The sequence below is a fragment of the Dipodomys spectabilis genome, unplaced genomic scaffold, assembly GCF_019054845.1.
Source record: "Dipodomys spectabilis isolate Male_0828 unplaced genomic scaffold, ASM1905484v1 ptg000046l, whole genome shotgun sequence".
NCBI classification, from domain to species: Eukaryota; Metazoa; Chordata; class Mammalia; order Rodentia; family Heteromyidae; genus Dipodomys; species Dipodomys spectabilis.
Genome location: NW_024870723.1, coordinates 9,936,220 through 9,956,381, shown reverse-complemented (window position 1 = coordinate 9,956,381; position 20,162 = coordinate 9,936,220). Strand labels below are relative to the sequence as shown.

The 20,162-nt window shown below is 43.4% G+C and overlaps 1 protein-coding gene across 1 annotated transcript in view; it reads left to right on the top strand.

The window, feature by feature from the left end:
- Positions 1-20,162, top strand: part of Dennd1a (DENN domain containing 1A) — a 480,539-nt gene that overhangs the window by 412,662 nt on the left and 47,715 nt on the right. The window contains 6 exon segments of the mRNA XM_042678648.1: positions 1,470-1,574; positions 1,902-1,989; positions 3,958-3,998; positions 6,349-6,420; positions 7,604-7,660; positions 15,542-15,673. Coding sequence (XP_042534582.1) covers positions 1,470-1,574; positions 1,902-1,989; positions 3,958-3,998; positions 6,349-6,420; positions 7,604-7,660; positions 15,542-15,673 — 495 coding nt within the window.

Here is a 20,162-nt window from a genome sequence, read left to right as displayed (position 1 = left end):
AACATGCATCAAGAGCCATCAGTGTGTGAGTGACACTGTGTATGGATGAGATTACCTGGAGAGAAAATTAATTGCCATACCATGGTCCCAAGGCTGAGAAGCTCAAGTTATAAGCCACAGGAGTAGAATTCTAGCTGGGCTTCCATTGGTTATCAGTAGCTGGTCTCTCAGGCATTCAGCAATGAAGGTGGCACTTTATGCCAAGAGCAGCTCTTCTCCCTGAGAAACTGCTTTGCTTTTTTTCTTATACACAAACAAGTTTGTATGATTTTCCTTCTTGCTTCAGCAGCCAGGAAGCTCAGATAATTTTGTAACTAAAATTTAGAAACTATATAGGACCAACATATCCAACTATTCCCAAAGAAATACATTTCATCTCTTGGTGTATTTCCCAGCCTTCATTATTTTCTTTGTTTCCTTGGATGTGTGTGTGTAAGATACCTCACATCCTTTGTAAAATTAAGTAGGGCACAATTGTTTAAAAATAAAACTTTCCCCCCACCCTCATATTTTGGGGTCACCTTTGTAGCATGTGCAATAAGCCTGCCTGGTTTCTGAGCTAATATTGGCTGGATTGAAGCAGGAGAGACTCTTGGAACCTAACACAAGCTAGACAGTAAATTTAACACTCACGTAACTCATTAAAACAGGATAAAAGTGGAGCTTCAAACATCCCTGTGTTTGCTACCAAGTCTGTGAAAGGGGGAGGGGCACCCTTAATTCAGCTCAAGATGTAAAAGTCAGATCTTTCAGAATTGTGAATACACTGCCAAAGTTAAAGACCTGTCTGTGTAGACAAGCACTCCAGATGTGTTCAAAGAAAGATAGAGGTGTTGACTATACAAGGCTAGGATGTTTTTTAAGCTTAGGGTTTCATTTTCCTTAGTTATAAAAAGTTTGGTGGACATAAACTCCCTTATCAAACAGCTTAAGCACAATCAACTAGATGGTAAAGTTTATTTTTGATCATCCAATAATTATGGTTGAATTATGATTTGCTGTAACTTAAGATCACTGTGTAAATAAATTTTCAACTGTGCTCCATGATTGATGCCTAAAGGATGGTAAAAATGCCTTGAGGGCTGGGGTAAGAAGGCCACCAAGCAGAAAGCCCAGACACCAGCCACTGCTCTGCCATACACAGATCTCCTTCTCTGAGCACAGGGTTCCATGTCTAAAAGTGGAAGGAAACATTTGAAAATCATTGTATTGGTAGGCATGTTCCTACCTTTCTATTGGGGCATAGCCATCACATACTCCAGGTGACAGGATCTGACGTTGGGCCCTACCCTGCCGCCTGCCTTCTCTGATTTCAGAGTAGGACCCATTCTCCCTGGCACTGTTCCCTCAGCCATAGACTTGAATGACTCCACTAATGAGGATGAGATGAATTACAGATGTGGGAAAGGGAGTTTAGGACCAATCACCCTCCTTCCATGCCTCTGACTCGCCCCTTCCCCCCTTCCCAGGAGGAGCCCATCACTTTCTGCGAGGAGGCTTTCGTGTCACACTATCGCTCTGGAGCCATGAGGCAGTTCCTGCAGAACGCTACGCAGCTGCAGCTCTTCAAGCAGGTACCTAGCTCCCACAGCAAGGATTTATGCAGCTGTCTCCATCTTGGCACTGAGGCTGTAGGCGAGGAGGGCCCCCAGACCAGAGAGATCCAGGAACAGGGGATTGGGTGAAGTGGGTATCTACCACCTGCAAGGCCCTTGACAAATGCACTGCATGGTTTTCTAACTTACCATAAATATACAGCCAACTTTTCAGAAAACTCACAGGTCTGAAAGACCTTTCCTGTCTGGAAAGGGAGCCTGCTCTTTGGGCATGCAATGCAGTACCCAGCTAAGATGGCTTCCCAGATCTTTAGACAAGCTGTTGTGCTTTTTCTTTCTCTCTAGTTTATTGATGGCCGACTAGACCTCCTGAATTCTGGTGAGGGCTTCAGCGATGTCTTTGAAGAGGAGATCAACATGGGTGAATATGCTGGTGAGAAACTGTAGATGGCCCTCTAAGCTGAGGTTGTTCTAGACTAGAGTGTACTTGGCAAGAGTAACAGGGGCTTCTTTCCTCCTTAATGAGGGAGTGGGAAAAGACTGGTTTCAACCTTGGCCTTGGATAACTCCTTCGCGTTGTGTGGCCCACAGGTCCATCTGAGATCCTCTGTTCTGGAGTCTGGCCTCCCTGTGTAGATGAGTCACATTAAATGTTGTGGCCAGCATGATTCAGGGGAAAAGCACAAGATACCAAAATAGGAGAGCTGGATTCAAATGGAGACCCTGTCTCCTGGCCAGCTGTAAAATCTGGATCAAGACATTTCCACTATTTCAAGTCAAGTCTGTTTGCTACTAAAAGTGACACTGGCCACCTCACTGTGCTCCTGCAGAGATAAAGTCACAGTTTGCTGGACTTTTTTCCCAGGACAGTCCATGGTACAGAGTCAGGGCTTGGCAGATGTTTCTTTACAATGTGAATGTGGAGCTGAGTGCAGTGACACACACCTGGAGTCCCAGCACTTGGGAGACTGAGGCAGGAGGATCATTTGAAGCCCAGAAGGTCAAGACCAATCTAGGCAACATAAACCCATCTCAAAAAGTAAATTAAGCTGGGTGCCGGTGCCTGTAATCTAGCTACTCAGGAGGTTGAGATCTGGGGATCATGGTTCAAAGCCAGCCTGGGCAGGAAATTCCATGAGACTCTTATCTCCAATAAACCACTAGAAAAGCAGAAGTGGCACTGTGGCTTAAGCAGTAGAGCACTTGCCTTGAGCTGAAGAGCTGAGGGACAGCGCCCAAGCCCAGAGTTCAAGCCCTATGACTAACAACAACAAAAAAAGTAAATGAAATAAAAATTAAAAATGTGAGAAGTATTGCTTGGTGCCTTAGAACTGGAGGATCTCATTTTTCAGAAGAGGCCTTTGAGGTCCAGGGAAGTGTTGGTGGCTGACTATACTTCCTGAATTCCAACCTGACCTTCCTTCCCTTTACTGCCTTTGAGAGTAAAGATGATAGTATTTGTAGTCTCAGTGTTTGGGTACAGAATAATAATAATACTCATTCCGCCAGCCCCTCTTACTGCTGAGCATGTCTGATCTGGACCTCTCATCTTCTGAGCAGCTCAAAGCCAGTGCGAGTTCTACCTGTGAGTGTTCCAGGCCCTGCAGCCCATGCTGCATGGAGAATGCCATAGCTAACAAAACCATGCAGTGTCTCCAGATGGTGGCTGATGGTCAACAAGCATTTCCTGAGCACTTCTATGGCCAAAACTGCGTAAACCAAGGAAGACCCAGTTCTGCTCTAGAGAAATTGCTAGTGAGGTAGAAACATGTAACTAAAGAAAAAAACTGCACCCATATAGAAGGATAGTAGACCCTAGGTTTTTTCCCAGTTGGAATAGGGCTGTTTGTCCTCACTGCATCCTGTGAGAGGTTCCTGCAGAAACAAGGTTCTGGCCACAGTGAGGAATTTCCTTCCTGGAGAAGACATTCAGTTGTTCTGAGCTTCAAGAAGAGCTGTCTCCTGCTGAGACCTCCCTGGCCCACTGGATAAAATGAGCAGAGCTCTGCACAGTGCCTCCTTGTAACAAAGGCCACGTTTGAGTTTACATGGGGATACCCAACTCTAGTGACTCACAGTGTATCAAAGAACATGTTACCTGTGCTTAGGGGGCTGTTCAAAGGAAAGAGGAGAAAGAAGCTTCCAGAGGAAATGCCATTTCAGCTGGCTGTTGAGGTCTCTAGGCAGAGAGGCTACACAAAGAAACAGTGTTTGTAAGGATCTGGAAGATGGAGAGATTGTTTGTTGGGGATGCTGGATATGTCCTTGTCAGAGAGGAAGGCTGAGCAGAATGGAAGCACAGGATGGAGAGGCAGGGCTGTGAACTTCCTATATCCTGCGTGCTAAAGGCAATTTGAACAGCTCCTTAAATTACAGTTTCTCTTGGCTTCTCTTTCCCCAGGCAGTGATAAACTGTACCATCAGTGGCTCTCCACGGTCAGGGTAAGTATACCCCATTCAGAGCCACCCAGCCCTGTCCATGGGCTCCTGGCAGCCCTCTGCTCTCCCTGGCCACCTACCAAGACTGCCTCAAGGCCCAGAATCCTCTATTCCCTCAGCTGAAGATGCTTTTGTCTTAAAGCTAGGCCATCTTCCTTCAGGCAGAAACTGGAAAGCAGGGCTGTGCAAGGCCTTCTTGGCAAAGGAAAGGAGACATAAGAGGTGTCCCTCTCTTCCTGCCAGCCAACGCCTATTGCATGGGATGTTGTCATCCTACAACATTTCTGGGAATCTCCTTCCAGTGCTAGTATGGTTGTCATGATCATAGGGAAGCCAAAAGTGTGTCCCTCTTGCTGCTATGCAATATTTTTTACTCCAAAGGCTCCTGGGAAGATGGAAAACACATCCCTGAGAGTTTCATTTGATATTTTTTAAGTCTCCTCACCATTCATGTGAACTATTTCCTGTTGAATTGGCAGCCAGGTACTTAGGACTTCTGGAGACTCTAAAGGATTCAAATTCTTCCCGTACCTTTTCATCAGTTTATCACTGAGCCTACTGTGTGCCAGGCACCAGCTGGGTACTAGGGATTCAGTGGGGACACAGGCCTTGCCCTGGGGTGCTCCCAGCTTGTTTGGAAGGCAGGCACGTAAACAGGCAACACCAACATAATGTGATAAGTGTTCTCCCCCGCCCCAGGGCCAAGTGCACTGCTGCCAAGGCAGGTCCCTTGGAAGTGTCTGCAGTTGGCCGAGAGTAAGCAGCAAGCCGTGAAAGACTTCCTTTGTTCTTCTTGGATGGCCAAACACAACACTTGGCAAATCAGAAGCGAGCAATAAGGACCTGTTGATTGATTGATAAAGGGAGTTTCAATACTCCAAAGGACCATTTAAACAGGATTCTGAGTAATTTTGGAAGGCAGTATGGAATAAATGAGTGGGAGAAAATTTCCTATTGTCTATAACATAGAATAGTTTCTAGGTTGAATTGTAATGTTTTTACTTTAAGCCTGAAATTTTTAATGTGAGCATTTACCAAAAATTGTGCTAAAAGTTGCAGCCAGTAAAATTATATTGCTGTCTCTTATTTGGTTATAAACCCATTTGTTCCAGTCTTTCTCCATTTGAATTGAATGAATGAATTTTCCAGGCCACCGCAAATCTGATTATGTGATACATTTGTTTAAAAGCCCTTCAGAGCATACGGCCCTTACCCTGCCATTCCAGGCTCTTCACAAACTACCATGTTGGGCCTCCTAGGCTCACTTTTGCCCCTCCCATGATACACTGTGCTCGGGACAATAACCACTTGTTCCAGCCGGAGTGCATCTGGCCTCTGGGCTCTTTTGTATATATTGCTTGTCACAAGAATTTTCTTCTCTGTTCCCCACACTAACCCCCCCTTCATGGCCCAGGTCAGACATTTTTTGCCCTCTGGCCTTGCCTGACTGTCCTTGTCAACGTGTTCCCTGTGTGCAGCCATTACAGCTCACCACCCAATGTGCCATTATTTACCCTGGCTCCCTCCTTCCTCCAACCTCCACTGGAGGTCTCTGAAGACAGAATTCAGGCCTCTCTTGGCACAGGGCCCTCAGATCCTAACACAAGAGCTCTCATAACAGCCTGCAGGGATGAGACTGAAGCCCAAGCTTACAGACAGCTCTGGAACAGGGCCTGCGCACTTTAGCTCCCTTCACTGCCTCCTTAGGCAGTGGAAAGCCTTCCTCACACCTTCCTCCTGCTCCCTAAGGAAAACAATCAAGACTTAGTGTGTTTAATCTGTTTCTGCTACAGCCATGGCTTTCATGGTCATTTATTCTTTTCTTAAGATTCAGATATTAAGGAAGGCAGCTTACCAGAGAGATTTTTAAAACAACACAGGAAGCCCAGAAGAGGAGAGAGAACATATTTTCAGATGATCCTGGTTGATCAGGATCCCATTTTCTGTCCAGCTTCATATCAGCTAAAGCCCCAGATATAAAACACACCTGAACACTTGTCTGTTGTAACTAGAAGTTATTTTAGAAAATCACTAGTGACTATGGAGAAACTCTTACCTAAGACAGACACTAAACAGAACATTGGACCTAGAAGCTTCACACTCATCTTCTTCAGTCCACACACTTGCCCTGCCACACCCACATATGTGAGCACACAAACACACACACACACCCAAGTGAGTGTGCCATAACCCCAGCTGTGATTACTGTAGACCGGTAGCCATCTGGGCTTGCGTCTCTCCTTGCATCAATACTCCTGAAATGTTGCCCAACTTGATTAAAGAGAAGAGGTCTTTGTTAGTGTTGGCCTACTCTAGCCTCAGCTCTCATTGATGATTGACATTTTTATTATAGAAAGGAAGTGGAGCGATCCTGAATACTGTGAAAACAAAAGCGAACCCAGCCATGAAGACCGTCTACAAGTTTGTAAGTATTGGTCCTGGTCTCAGGAGCCAAACAAATCCATTCCTTAACATGAGCAAAAACATGGATATAACCTGCTGCTCCATGGCAGAGGTGACTTGAAGGCTTTTATTCTATTTCCCACTGGCTTCCTTGCTCTGAGAATTATGTTGCATTGTGACCAGGTTCATGACATTTTGAACTTAAAGTATATCCAAAAATGTTTCTTCAGCCACTGCAGTAGAGAAAGAGGAAGCTTCTAGCTTTGGCTTTTAAGAGTAGCCTGAGATGTAAAAACTCAGGCTGTTTCATGTATCCCTGAGATCCAGAACCAGAGCTATGATCTGGAAGTATCCTGACAACAAACCCTTCCTACGTGTGTCCCCATTACTATGTCACATGGAGCAGCTCCTTTGTAGGTTAATGAAGAGTGTGCAGGGTAGAAGCAAATTCTTCATCCTCCCTCATCACTTCTATAAGAGACTCATGCTCTCAGCAGAGGGAAAATAGAAGATTCCATCAATTCCTGGTGTTCCATCTTTCGCAAGCCTCAAGTGTTTGTTCTTGTGATTTCTCTTGCTTGCTAATTTGACCCTGAACCACTGAAGTGGAATGATTTGTTTAATTTTTCATTTTTAATTGTGTTAGTCCTTTCTAAGCTTTAACTATAGTTTCTATAATAGGGTAGGTGGCTGCCAACAGAGTCACAAAGGTTTAAAATGACATAAAATAAAAACCACAGCGTCCACTGAAAAGAGATTTAGAAAATAGCACTATCAAAACAGTAAAGTCTGTTTCAGCCCTTCAGCCCAGGCAGAAAATTGATCCTGAGGCCCTGCCCTACTGAAATATAATAGATATTCTGAATCTTGCAGCCGGTAAAGCTGCTGTTTGACTCTTCATGGTAGCTGTCACCAGGCTGCCGAGATAAATAATTATACAGAGCAGAAGGACTTGCGAAGGAAAAGAAAAAAAAATGTCTGCCTTCAAAATGCAGAAAATAAAATCTCTGTAGCTCCTTTAAGGGATTTTTTTTAACCTTTTACCATTGTATTTGTTTTCATAGCTATTATGTTTTCAACTTGATGATCCCATTTTTCCTTCTTTTCTAGTAATCAGAGAAGGTGATTCGCCACAGACTGAAATCAAGCGTAGTCCCTGCTGGAAACAGAAAGGGAATCTTAACTTAAATTAATTTTTCATGCAGGCAAAAGATCATGCAAAAATGGGAATAAAAGAGGTGAAAAACCGCTTGAAGCAAAAGGTACTTGAAGTTCTTATTCAAAATGTATAAGCACCATGTATGAAATGCGTGGCCACAAAAAAGTAGGATGTGATCAATAGAGGGCTGTTTGATACAGTGTTGTTAGCACACTTCAAAATGCATTACCAGCTGTCCGGGGGTTTTCACACTGTTATAAATATTCACAGACAAAAAACTGTCTTCAAATAACATTAAGACTCTGGCTTAAACCCACAAAGGCAAGAAAGTTCAGAGTTACCACTGTTGGTCTGTCCCTTCCCCTCCCCACCAGGCCTGGGGTTTACAGGTGTAGGAAAAAATTGGCTTGGTCCCTCTTTCCTGACACTGTCCCCTTCCTGCTGCCACCCTCAACCGAAGGGCTGTTCATAAACCAAGCCAAGAAGCATCTCCAGGGACAGAACTGTGCTGGTCTCAGCAAGCACACGAGCCCCAGGCAGATATGCACAAAGGATGGCAGGATGAGGATGGTGTAGCTTTCCCACCATGCCCATTAAACAGGAGAGGCCCAGCAGTTTATGTTGAAGATTCCGTGCAGGGAAAGAGAGGCTCTGATTGTTTCCATAGACCATTTGAAAAGTTGTCTGAGGTCACACTGGCTGCTTCCTGACGAGAATCCCCCCCAGCCTGAGACTTGAGTATACAGTGAGGTTATTGCAACAGACAAGGGTTTTTGATACGTTTCCAACATGATCACAGTTATTACTGCTGCCACCCCTTGTTAAGTACTTGTTAAAGATAGTCCAGGCTAGGAGTATTCACGTTTAATCCTTAGAACAACCCTGTAGTGTTATTCTCATTTCAGGAGTAAAGAGACTGTGGTTCAGAGGTGAAGTAATTTGCCCAAGACCACACTGTGTAAGCCTGGCACAGGCAGGATTAGATTCCAGATCTGCTGACTTCCAATGGCAGAGCGCTTACCACTACATACTTGGCACTGCCTTCCTTAAACAAGTGTTTTGTTTTCCAAAAGATGTCTAGGATCACTTACTTCATTATCCCCACACCCCTAAATGTACCACTCTAAAAAGGCCCTTTGTCTATCTTGGCAGTTGTTGTTTTTTTTTTTTTAATTGAAAGCAGTTTCAATTTTATAAGTCAGAAAAGACCTCTAATTAACTTGAAATGGGTCGAAGGAATTGATTCCTTCCTTTTAATTGGAAAATAATTTGCTCTGACTAAGCACTTAAATTCCTAGTTTCAGCCAACAGTGAGTTCTTAACAGCTAGGATGCACATCATCCTGTAACATAAATCCAGGCAGCCTGCAACTGCAGTCTGTTGCACATTGCCAGAGGCTACCAGGTGGAATTCTTTACTTGGGTGTTGAGTTGCTAAAGATCCTTTTTTATCTTCAGTCCTAATCACATGTAGCTGAATTGGATTGCAGATACTGAGCTGCAGGAAGGGGGCTTTTCCCTCCTTGCTGTCCAGCCTTTGGTTGGTTAGAGTGGCACCTAAACTAAGCAAAGATAGGAACCTCCTCAGGCCCCTGCACAGACAAGGTCAATGGCTCCCATTTCCTTCTGCCATACAGAAAACTGGAGACATCTTTTCACCATCCTGTTCAAAGGCACAAGCCTCTAGCCTTCAGAATATCCCTGCTCTATGATACCTGTCCTTGCCCCCAACCAGCAAGCACAGCCTTTTTAATGTTACACGTTCATTTAAACAATCTAGATCAAGTTCCTTCCACACCACCTCCTTCTCCCTTCCTTGATAGTATCTAAAGCTGATTTTCCCCCTCCCTTTTCTCCCCCCTGCCAGTCTTTTCAAGAACAGCTTCGTGAGCTAATGTTCTATAGAGAGTGTCAGTACATTTCAGGTGACACAAACGGTGAAGGCATTTTATAGAAATGTGGCTTGTCACCATTGGACTGTTGACAGATCTATTAGTGCACCCTTTTCAATTTTCACTTTTCCCCTCTTCGGTCTTACAGATTTCCACAGACATGATATTTTGCAGTTGTTCTTGGAAGAGCTATTTTGTAATTGAAACTCTAGCATTGTTCAGTACATTCAGGTCCTGGGTCTCGGGCGCTCTCTGGCTTCCTTTCTTGAGCTAATTTAGGACTTGGCTTCACCTGACCTTTCTCACTGCAGTGGAAAATATTTCCTTGCCTCTTTTTTTTTTCTTTCTCTACCCTCCTGCCCCCTCCCCTCTACACAGAACCTATCTATGTGCCTCCCTAAACACATCTTAATACAGACACCTCAAGTTTGGTTTCTGCTATGAAATCGAAGCAGCTCCCAACAAAGATCCAATTTTCAAATGTACTGGGTTGCCACCTGGCCTCCTCTAACTCTGCATAGCAATGGTGACCTCGCAGATATAATCAAGAACCCAATCTTGCCCCCTTTGCTCTTGCCTTGGGTTTGAATTGCAAATAGAAAATGTGGGACTGACCTGTGGAGAGGTCATCACGGTGTATGGAGGGTCCATCTCTAATATGACTGAGCAGGGCCCTTTCTCTGTCCCTTGTTCATTTGTGCTGCCAATTTTCAAAGCCTCTGAAAGAGGAGCTTTCAGGATATCTGTGTGACCATTGGCAAATAATTGTTCATAGATCCTATAGTGTGGCTTTATTCCACCTGCTCTGCTTCAGCCAGCAACAAAAAAAGAAAGATGGAGAACATATTTCTCTGGGTAAATGGAGCAAGGTGGTCAAGTTCTTCTATAGCCTATGCTCCTTTGAAGTCTGACTTGCTCAAAATTGGGAAGAAGAAATGGCAAACATGCTACGCAGCTGATGCTTCCCAAGGGAGGCGGTGGCACCTCCCTGGTCATGTCCCTGTTAGGCATGACCTGCAGAAAAAATGCCAACAAATTGCAAATTCCACTGCTGCTCTGTGCCAGGTTGGCACAAGAATGCCCTGTTTTAAAAGCAGTGGCTACACAGACTTCCTTCTAACCTGAGTTGAACATTCAGATACTTCCATAGGATGTTATTTTGTGCCCTTGAGGAATGCCTGACATTTTTTATCCTTTTCCTTTGTTTATTAAAATATGTCAACCAAACATCCATTTCCTAACCCTTTGTAAAGTTCTAAGTGTTTGATCTTTGAAAAACAAATCAAGCTTGTTTAGAGTGTCTATGATTGAAAGGAACAAATTCACAGTTGGCTTTAGTTTCTGGCCAAACATTTCCAAGTGCATTGAAGAGAGTGAGCAAGCAAGGAGGGGAGAGCCAGGTAGACTCTTAGAGAACAGACATTTTCACACCTTTTCACACAACTGTCAGCTCCCTGTCTCCAGACACATTAAAATATGCGGCAGCCTCAATCACAGACTCTCCAACTTTGGCTACTAGTTTGATATCAATATTCATCATTTAATTTACATTTGCTGTGGTGGGAGGTAAGCTAGGAAATGAAAAACACTGCACAGATCTCAGAGTGGAGATAGGTAGTTCCCCACCAGAGACAGAAAAAATCTTCACACCCATGGGGCCTTTTAAAAAACTCCCCTTCATTAGGGCTTTGGTGTTTGGGCCTCTGAGTCAAATGAGCTGGGTTCAGCGTTGGTTGTGCAAGATGTTATCTATGTGGCCCTGATCGAGTTACTAGACCTTTCAAACGTAGTTTTCCTCACCCATAAATGAGAAAAAACAGATTTTTACTGGATTGTCATAAGGATTAGAAGAGGACATGCATTTAAATAGCGATAGTGAGGAGCCACTCCATAAATGAGTTTTCATTCTGTTGGTTTGCGCATGCCCCACCTCTAGAACAGCCACACTTTGGAACTTCCCAAGCACCACAGCTCTGACCAGTCACTCCCTGGGATAAAACCTTTCTGACCTTGCTAAACTCAGCATCCAGGCAGGCTGCTACCCCTCAGGTCTCTGTCTCAGAAAGCCTGACCCTCTCTGGCCTCCTGCCTCCCCAAACCTGATTCCTGCCTCCCTGCCTTGCTTGAACCAAGTGTATATCATATGCTGTGCCTGTCTACTCCACAGAGAGGTGGAGTTGAGCTCTGTCAGGATTTTTTATTCCAGGTAATACTCAGGGAAGGTGATAGCAATGGCAGTGTTTTCTGCCTCCTTTTCTCTGCAGAGGGAGGAGGACTGGAAAAGCGCCAGTGCTTTGAGCCTGGAGGATCCTGGCAAGTTTGCCACCTGCAGTGGGCTCTGATCTCTGGCTCTGTCCAGTGTTCCTCCTATGTGACCCTTCAGGAAGGAAGGAATCATCATCTTACCCCTTCTAACAGCCTCTTGTTTTTGCTTTTGAAAAATGACATTTAGAAGGTCAATTTTTTGCAAACAAAGCATCAGGGAATATTCAACAAATAAGAGAACTAAACATAAAATAATCTCTTTTGATAGTCTGAATTTTCATATAGTATTTTTCATATAGTATATCCTGAACATATTCTGGGCTACTAAATGTTTCTTCCACGTGTTATTGTTTTGAATGACTACATATAATTTTATCTGATGGCCATGTATACATTTAATACATCTCATTGTTGGACACCTAAATTAGTTCCAGTGTTAGACAAATACCCTGTAAGCAAGACTTTGCAGAGTCTTTTTTTTCCTCTCATTTTTAATGAGCCAAAGGGCATATACCTCTTTCGGGTTTTACATGTAAATTGCCAGTTTGCAGAAGGGTACGAGAACACCCTTTCCCAGGCCCTTGGCTAATCTCTTCGTTAGTTGTGAGGCCACAGTTTCTTTAATAAGGGAGTCCAAAGTTGTAGGAACTGACTTCTTACTATGTGTAAGATCACTGTCAGTAGGACAGAGGAGCACTATTCCTGTGGCTTTCTTGGCTCCAGGCCCTGCTCTGCTTCCTATAGTCTCCTGAGAGGAAGCTGCTGTCCTTCCCCACTGGAGGAAATAGTGAAGAAATTGAAAGGTCAGAGATTGGTGGGGTGAGCCCACAAGATTTGGTTAGAAATCGCTTGCATCTCTGAATAAGCTAGCTAAATAAAATGAATGTGGCTTTTTGACAATCAGGCACATTTGTATATTGGATACATTTGCCTTCCAAATGTTCAGCTTAAATTTACAAAGATTTATTAGAAAGCATGTGCTAGGGCTGGGAAGGTGGCTCAGTGGTAGAGCGCTTGCCTTGCATGCCTGAGGCCCTGGGTTCCATTCCTCAGCACCACATAAGCAAAAAGAAAAAAGCTGGAAGTGGCGCTGTGGCTCAAGTGGTAGAGCGCTAGCCTTGAGCTGAAGAGCTGAGGAACAGCGCCCAGGTCCAGAGTTCAGGCCCCACGACCGGACCCAAAAAAAAAAAGAAAGCATGTGCTAGATTCAAGAGAACCCAGACCCCAAGAATTCATAGTCTATAGGAGAGACAGCTAAATGGCATGGCAGCCTGTGATCAGTCGTTCATCCTCCTCCAGATGGTGGGGTGAGGCCCCCTCAATTTGGGACACCGTACTCTTGCATGCAATCATTGTAGGTTCCTCCACTTTCTAGCTTTGTGGCCTTGGATAAGTTATCCTCTCTTTGCCCCTGTTTCCTCTCTGTTTACCAAGTAATCATTGTGGGAACCAAGTGTGAGTAAAGGTCATGGGTTTGGAAGAGTTCCTGCTGGGGGCATGCACTCCACCTAGGGAAGCTGTCTGCCCTTTGCAGGGGATGAGGATCCAACATTCCCTTTGTACAGTGCTAGGATGTTTTTCAAAGCTTCCTTATATCTCATTTAATCAATTCTTCCAGTGGCACTGAAGTTTGCCAAGCCACTGGTAGCCTCCTCGTGTAAAGAGGAAGAAATCATTGCAGAGAGTTTGGGTGAATGAGAGCAAGCAGCTAGTCAGTAGTATAAATAAAACTAGGAAGATAGCTTAGACTAAGATAATTTTTCCAAAACTACATATATGCATGTTTTTAAATACCTATTATCTTATAGTTTTACAGTTAATACACTTTCTTAACATGTTAACATTTTTTCAGCCACACACATGCAGTGTTCAATATTTGTTTTCTGAACCAGAAGTGAATGTTTTATTGTTTGAACTTACTAAAACTCTATGTTAATCCTCTAGGTGCTCCCACCTGGTTCCAAAATGCCCCTTTTGCCCTTCGTTGCTTTCTGGTGCACAAGAAGCTCCTCTCCTCTTTGTTCCACTTGACCTGAGCTCCTTAGAGCAGCCCCTTTCCAAACAAACCATTTCTAATTGGCTGTCGGCAGCCTCTTTCATCATTGAGTCTTAGCCTGGCTGAACCTGACTGATGTAATATGGGCCAAGCCCTCCCCATAAAGCAAGAGAGGTCATCACCTGTGTCATGTCCCAAGCAGAGAGACTTCTCAAGGCTGGCCTCTACAGGCAGCCAATTCCTTAGGAAAGGAGGACTGGTGGTAGACAGCTGGATATGTGAGGTCAAATACATATACATAATGGGGGAATGTGATTGCTATTGTTTATTGAGTAGCTAATAATATTCTATCCACTTGTATTGAATTACTTATCTCCATTAATTTTCACAAGTACCATATTCCCATTTCACAGATAAAGAATCTGAGGCTCTGAGGTGTTATATATATTTCCCCTTTAGCCTAGTTATTCAGTACACAACCATTTTCCCTCATGTGCTGCCACCACTGTTTCTATTCAGCTGAGAAGTTAAAGGAGACCCATTATCAAAAGTCTCCTATTGTGCAGAATTTAATGGATATTAAAAGTATATGTTCTGTCAGCGAAAATGTACTTTTGTTCATACAATGAAAGGAATTAGAAATTTCATTTGCTATTCAATTCAGGATGTGAGTTATTTTTACATGGTGAAAATGATTAAATGTTGTCTGTTTATATATTTATTCTGAGTCTTAACTAGTGAAGATTTAAGCAGCTTTCTTGACCTGACTAAAACCCACACTGCTTATGGCATGACTGGGCCACATCGATGTTCCAAACAACCCTGTGTGACTCGGCTGCAGGTGCTAGCCACGGGAGCCAGTTGGCACCTTAGGGTTTTTCTTTTCCGTAGAACTGGATTCATTAATCGGATGTACAAATTTTTGGATTTAACAATATGTTTTTGGATTCCCCAAAGTTTTCCCAAGTCAAGGAGGCTTAGCTCAGAATTCAGGAAGAGTGAGGAGGTAGAAAAGGGGGGACATGAGCACACATTTTCACAAACAGTAACATCATCAGCAAACAAATGTAGGAAAATGTCCACACTCGCAAATAACCAAAGTGATGCAAATTAAAACAACAATGAGGTCTAATTTTTCACCTATTAAATTAGCGATACATTTTTAAAATGATGAGACTAACAAGTACTGTGAAACTGTAGCGCATCTATTGTAGATAGTTGGTGTAAATTGGAAAGCAATTTGGTAAAAATGAATATAAAGCCTTAAAAAAAGATTTTTATCTTTTGACCTAGTAATTTCATTTCTAAGGATTTCTATAGAAATAAATTTAAAAAGAAAGACTGTAATATATATTTAGAAAGTTTAAAAATAGAAACAAAAACCCAATAGTAATAGGATTATTCATTAAATTACATGCCTGCTCAAAAATATTATGCATCCATTAAAATTATTATTATAATTACTGTAGCTCCATGGTGATGCTTACATTGGAAAAAATCAGGAAATAAAATTATGCATGAGCTATGATTGCAAGTAAATTTTAAATGTCTGCATATAAACAAAGTGAATATGTAAAATGAAAATAGCTATATGAGATAATATGAAGGTGGTTCTTTTTTCACTCTTGTAAATTATTATATTACCTTTACATTTTGGCTTCTCTAGTCCTTGAAAGTTAAAGGACCAAGTTAGCTTCCATCGCTTTCATTTCCCCCAGGAGGTCAGGCTAAGAATGTCCCAGGAGAGAGGTCGTTGGCTGGGGGGGTTATGGGTTATGAGAGGACACTGATGCCACACCACCATCAACCCTAAACCATCATCCTTCCTACAGGACATCACGGAGAATGGCTGTGTCCCCACTACAGAAGAGTCACTGCCCAGGGCTGCACCTTCCCCACTGGTGGAAGCCAAGGACCCCAAGCTGCGAGAAGACCGGAGGCCAATCACAGTCCACTTTGGGCAGGTATGTACCCTGGGCCGGTATGAGTTTTGAGTGGGGGAGTGAGGGGACCGCAGTTGTTTTGTTTGTAACAGAAGCTGTAGCACATGCAGCAATTTCCCATTCCAGCCTTCCTTAGCAAAGCAGCTCCAGAGAGTTTCTCACGTCGTCAAATGTTTATGTGCTGCAAATGTGTTTTGAAGATGATTTGCAAAACTTTCAGGAGACAGGATAGCTCTGGACATCAACTAGCCCCTCTGTTGACTGGAGTGATTAAATGTAGCTGCTGCCACCCTCACTCCCAGACACTGCCTTTAAGGTGCCTGTCAGCTAAGCATCTCATTAGAACACTTTAGCATCCCAGGCCCTTCTTTGCACTTTCAAATAAAAGGCAACAAGCAAAGTCTTATTAAAAAAATCAATTACGAGTTCTTTATTAATATACTTCCTGAAAATCAATATCCAGAGTCGTGCTTCTCAGAGTAAGCACCCTCACTGTGGTTCCATAGATCCAGTTCTTACCCAACGGTTTGAAAAGACCTCAGCATTTGAAAAACTGTCCGTACTTTGGGGGTTTATTTCCCCCTGAAGTAACACATCGTGCTCTGTACAGAAACCAAAATCTGTATTGTGGTTAAATTTTTGGTTGAAAAGGTTATGTAGTCGTCCTTCTTATCAGTCATCTCCTCTGTTATTAGACATTATAATTTTTCTGTGTTTATGGCAAATGGCTCAGTTGGTAAAGTTTAGTGTACAAATCCATTTGTGATTTTTTCTTTGGTTGGGCCTTTGGTTTTAGCTGTGTTGGGGATCAAACCCAGGGCCTTGTACACTTGCCAGTTCTTGCAAAGTTATTTCTTTTTGAATCACCTGATTCTCTTAATCATTTGTCAATGAGGCATGATTAAACTGGTTTGTATGATTTTCACTTCAAATGTGATTTCAACCACATAAAGGACCCAGAATCGTACATTTAGAAAATTACTGATTTTGGCAGGTTTATCAAATGCCTACTATGTACCAGACATTGAGCTGTTTGGAAATGAACTGATGAAATTGCTGCAGTACGTTCTTACTGTAAGATGTGAATTGATTGGAACATGAAAATCATTTTCCTCTATGTCTCATATTTTGTTCATACATCTGTAACTTGGGGAAACTCACCCCCTTTTCTGATTTTATACTTGAAAGGGATGTTGTAGAAATTGAAATGTAGCACAAGAAAGTAGTGTGAACAGGGTGGTACTCATTTGGCTAATGATCATCTTCAAACTGGACCCGTGTTCTCACCCCTGAAGAGCCGCTTCCTCCCCGGCTTAGGCCCTGTTGGAGAGATCCACACCCCTGTTCCTGGCTGCTTTTGCTGAAAGCACAACCCTGGCTGTCACCAGCATGGCATTCCAGAGTCAGCTTCCTGCTTTCCTTTGTCCTCATTCCTACACACACCAACCTGCCCATGAAAGAAGCCCCTCGCTGGAGTTTGGAGCCCATTACAGAGAAAGAGGGGGCGGGGGAGAGGGATTTCATGGTGTTAAACATTCCATTTTTCGAAACACAAAAAAAAAGGAGGCCCTATTTGAAATGGAGAAAGACCTTCTTTCCATTTCAGCAAGAAGTAGAGATGCTTTAATGTCATTCCCAGCTAAATGCAGAATAAAACTGTGTGTGCACATACGGGTGGGGGATAAACAATTAAAAAAGCCACCCCAAACTCTGTTGAAATAAGAGCTGTCTGTGCCTTCACAGGTCTGCAAACTGGAGAGGATGAAAGTGGCTTCCCCCCCCATACACCCCGTTTGTCACTTCCCTCACGTGGCTGCCAGCATTATGCAAGTGTACAAGAAGGCAGGATTTTTTTTTAATGCATGCATGCGGATTAAGGTCAAGCCCCTAGTATCAGCCATGCAGCGGGCTCTCCCTTCCAGCTGCAACCACAGAGCCTACCCACAGCCGAGAGATGCCTTAATTGAGACGTGCTGTCAAAGTGACAAACACATTTGCATACAGTCTACACTCTATTTATTTTCTCTGGAAAGGTCTACAGTCTGCTGTTGGTTGAACATTCTTAATCAGTTTGCTGTAAGTGAACTGCCAGCTAGCTCACTTGTGCCGGCCTCTTCATTAGGTGACAGATTAGCTGTGGGGGATGGGCCAGGGAAGCTCAGACCCCTTTCTTTTAACTCTTTCTAGCTTTGCCCCCTGGGTGGTAGGTTGTCCTTCAGCCTTTCCCCAGGCACCAGGTTTGATAGGCCACTGGTCACAGCAGGTAGAGCCTACTGGGGTAGGTAGGCATGAGTTTTAGGGACTTGGTAATCTTTCCAAACAATAGACCTTTGAATTCTAGTTCAAAAATATCTTCCGTACTCTTCTGCCATCTGCACTATTTTTGGTTAGTTGATAGTTTTCTTTAAACAGACTCGAACCCACCATACATACCATCTTTAGCCTTTTATTAAGCAATTGGTAAAATTATAGGTTTAGTATACTAGTGCAATTTCTTTGTAAGCACATAAAAATTTTTAAATGTTCATCTGTGGCTCACCAAAGCCATTCATAAAGCCCTAGTGATACATACTCTCTTTGGAGAAAGAATAGACCACACACACACCGTAATATCTGTGTCATCTCTGTCATAGACTTTTGAGAAAAGGAATCATTAGCCCTATTTTATGGGCCCAGAGCTGGAACTCAGAACTCAGAGCTCAGCCCTGCAAGGATTTGCCCAGGTTATGTCACCAGGACAGTCATGACTGGGGCCTACACCGGCTCCTTCCCGAAGCAGACTTCTGCTATTCCATACATCTGTTTATGTTGGTATGTCCCAGAAACTAATTCACCTAGCCAGGGCATGTGTACTAACCTTAGAAATATCTTTCCATTGGCTTTCTATTTCTGTAGGTTTCCTTCTTTAAGAACACTTAGCTACATCAAAATAAATAAGAAAAAAGAAAACACAAAGATCAGTTAGCTGCCCCATGAAGCTCTGTAGTGAGGACTGGCAAGAAGGGAGCTTGGCATCAAGGCAGGGGTGACCACTGCTAGAAAGAAAAGGTGCTCTCTTGCCTTCTGCTTCAGACTGGGACCATCTCTCCCCATTTGATTATACATTTCTTAATCTATATACATATCTAAGATAAATAACTCTGTCTTCACCCTCATAGGGCATGATGGAGACAGACACAGGGCAATGTGAGAGGTGAGCTCAGTGTTCTGAGGACCCACAGAGGGAACATCTCTCCACTGATCAGGACCACTGTACACAGTCTCAAGTTGGAGCCTTTATTAAAAGATACTTTGTCAACAAGCCAAACTCACTACAGTTCATTTGTTTGCTACAGCAGACATATACTATGTTACCTGGAGCTGACAGTGAACAAAATAACTGGATTTTTAGTTAGCCTCTGCATCTGTATCATGGATGGTTTATTTGAATAGTTTAAAGGTATCAAGGAACTTGCAAATGTCTATTCTTACCTTGAAAAATATTTAGGTTTGGAGAAGCATTATGAAACAATTCTTCTCCCCAGATTGAGAAATAAGATCCAGGAGAGAAACAAATGAGATTTTTAAATGCCAACTTTTTAAAATAAGACTAAAAGGAGAATGTTACACTAGACTTGAGGCTAAACGGTTGTTAAAGCATTGCCTAAATCTTTGAAAGACAGAGTTATTCCACACGGGGTAAGTGGACAATGGTGGAGGAGCTGCTAGCCTAGGAAGGAGCTGGAAGGAAGGAGGGAACATGCTCAGTTCCTTTCTAGACTCAAAGAGAGAACCTCACTGCTCCCAACAGGGCTGGGGAGACAAGGCAAAATAAACTCAAGGTCCCCTGCTTTTGTCCTCTTGGATGAGGAGTGGAAAGTCCTCCTCTCCAAGACTTGAGAAGGGCTGAGGAAGCAGTTCATTCAGTTAGAGTCAGCAGAGGTGGCACCCCATCAAAACTACACCCTGTGTTTAGTCAGATGGCCCAGATTACCAGATGATTTCATATTCTTTCTCCTGATCTTAACCATCTACTAGTAAGGAAGAAAGCCTGGAGAGACAGAGACAGAGAGAGAATGTGTGTGTGTGTGTGTGTCTGTGTGTGTGTGTCTGTGTGTGTGTCTGTGTCTGTGTGTCTGTGTCTGTGTGTCTGTGTCTGTATGTGTGTGTTCACTCATGCCTGTGCCATTTCTAGGGCTTGAACTCGGGCCTTGGCACTGTCCCTGAGCTTTTTGCTTAAGGCTAGTGCTCTGCTATTTGAGCCATAGCTCCACTTCCAGTTTTCTGGTGGTTAATTGGAGATAGGAGTCTTACAGACTTTCCTGCCCAGGCTGGCTTCATACCGAGATCCTCATATCTCAGCCTCCTTAGTAGTTAGGTTTACAGGCACCCAGCAAGGAAGAAAACCTTTTACCCATTGTATGAATGAGGAAACTAGCTTGGCTGGGACAATGTTTGCTGGAGAGAGTAGCTCAAGCCTGCTCCAAAGCTAGCAGCAGCATCTCTGCTTCTCTGGGATACTGAATTTTAG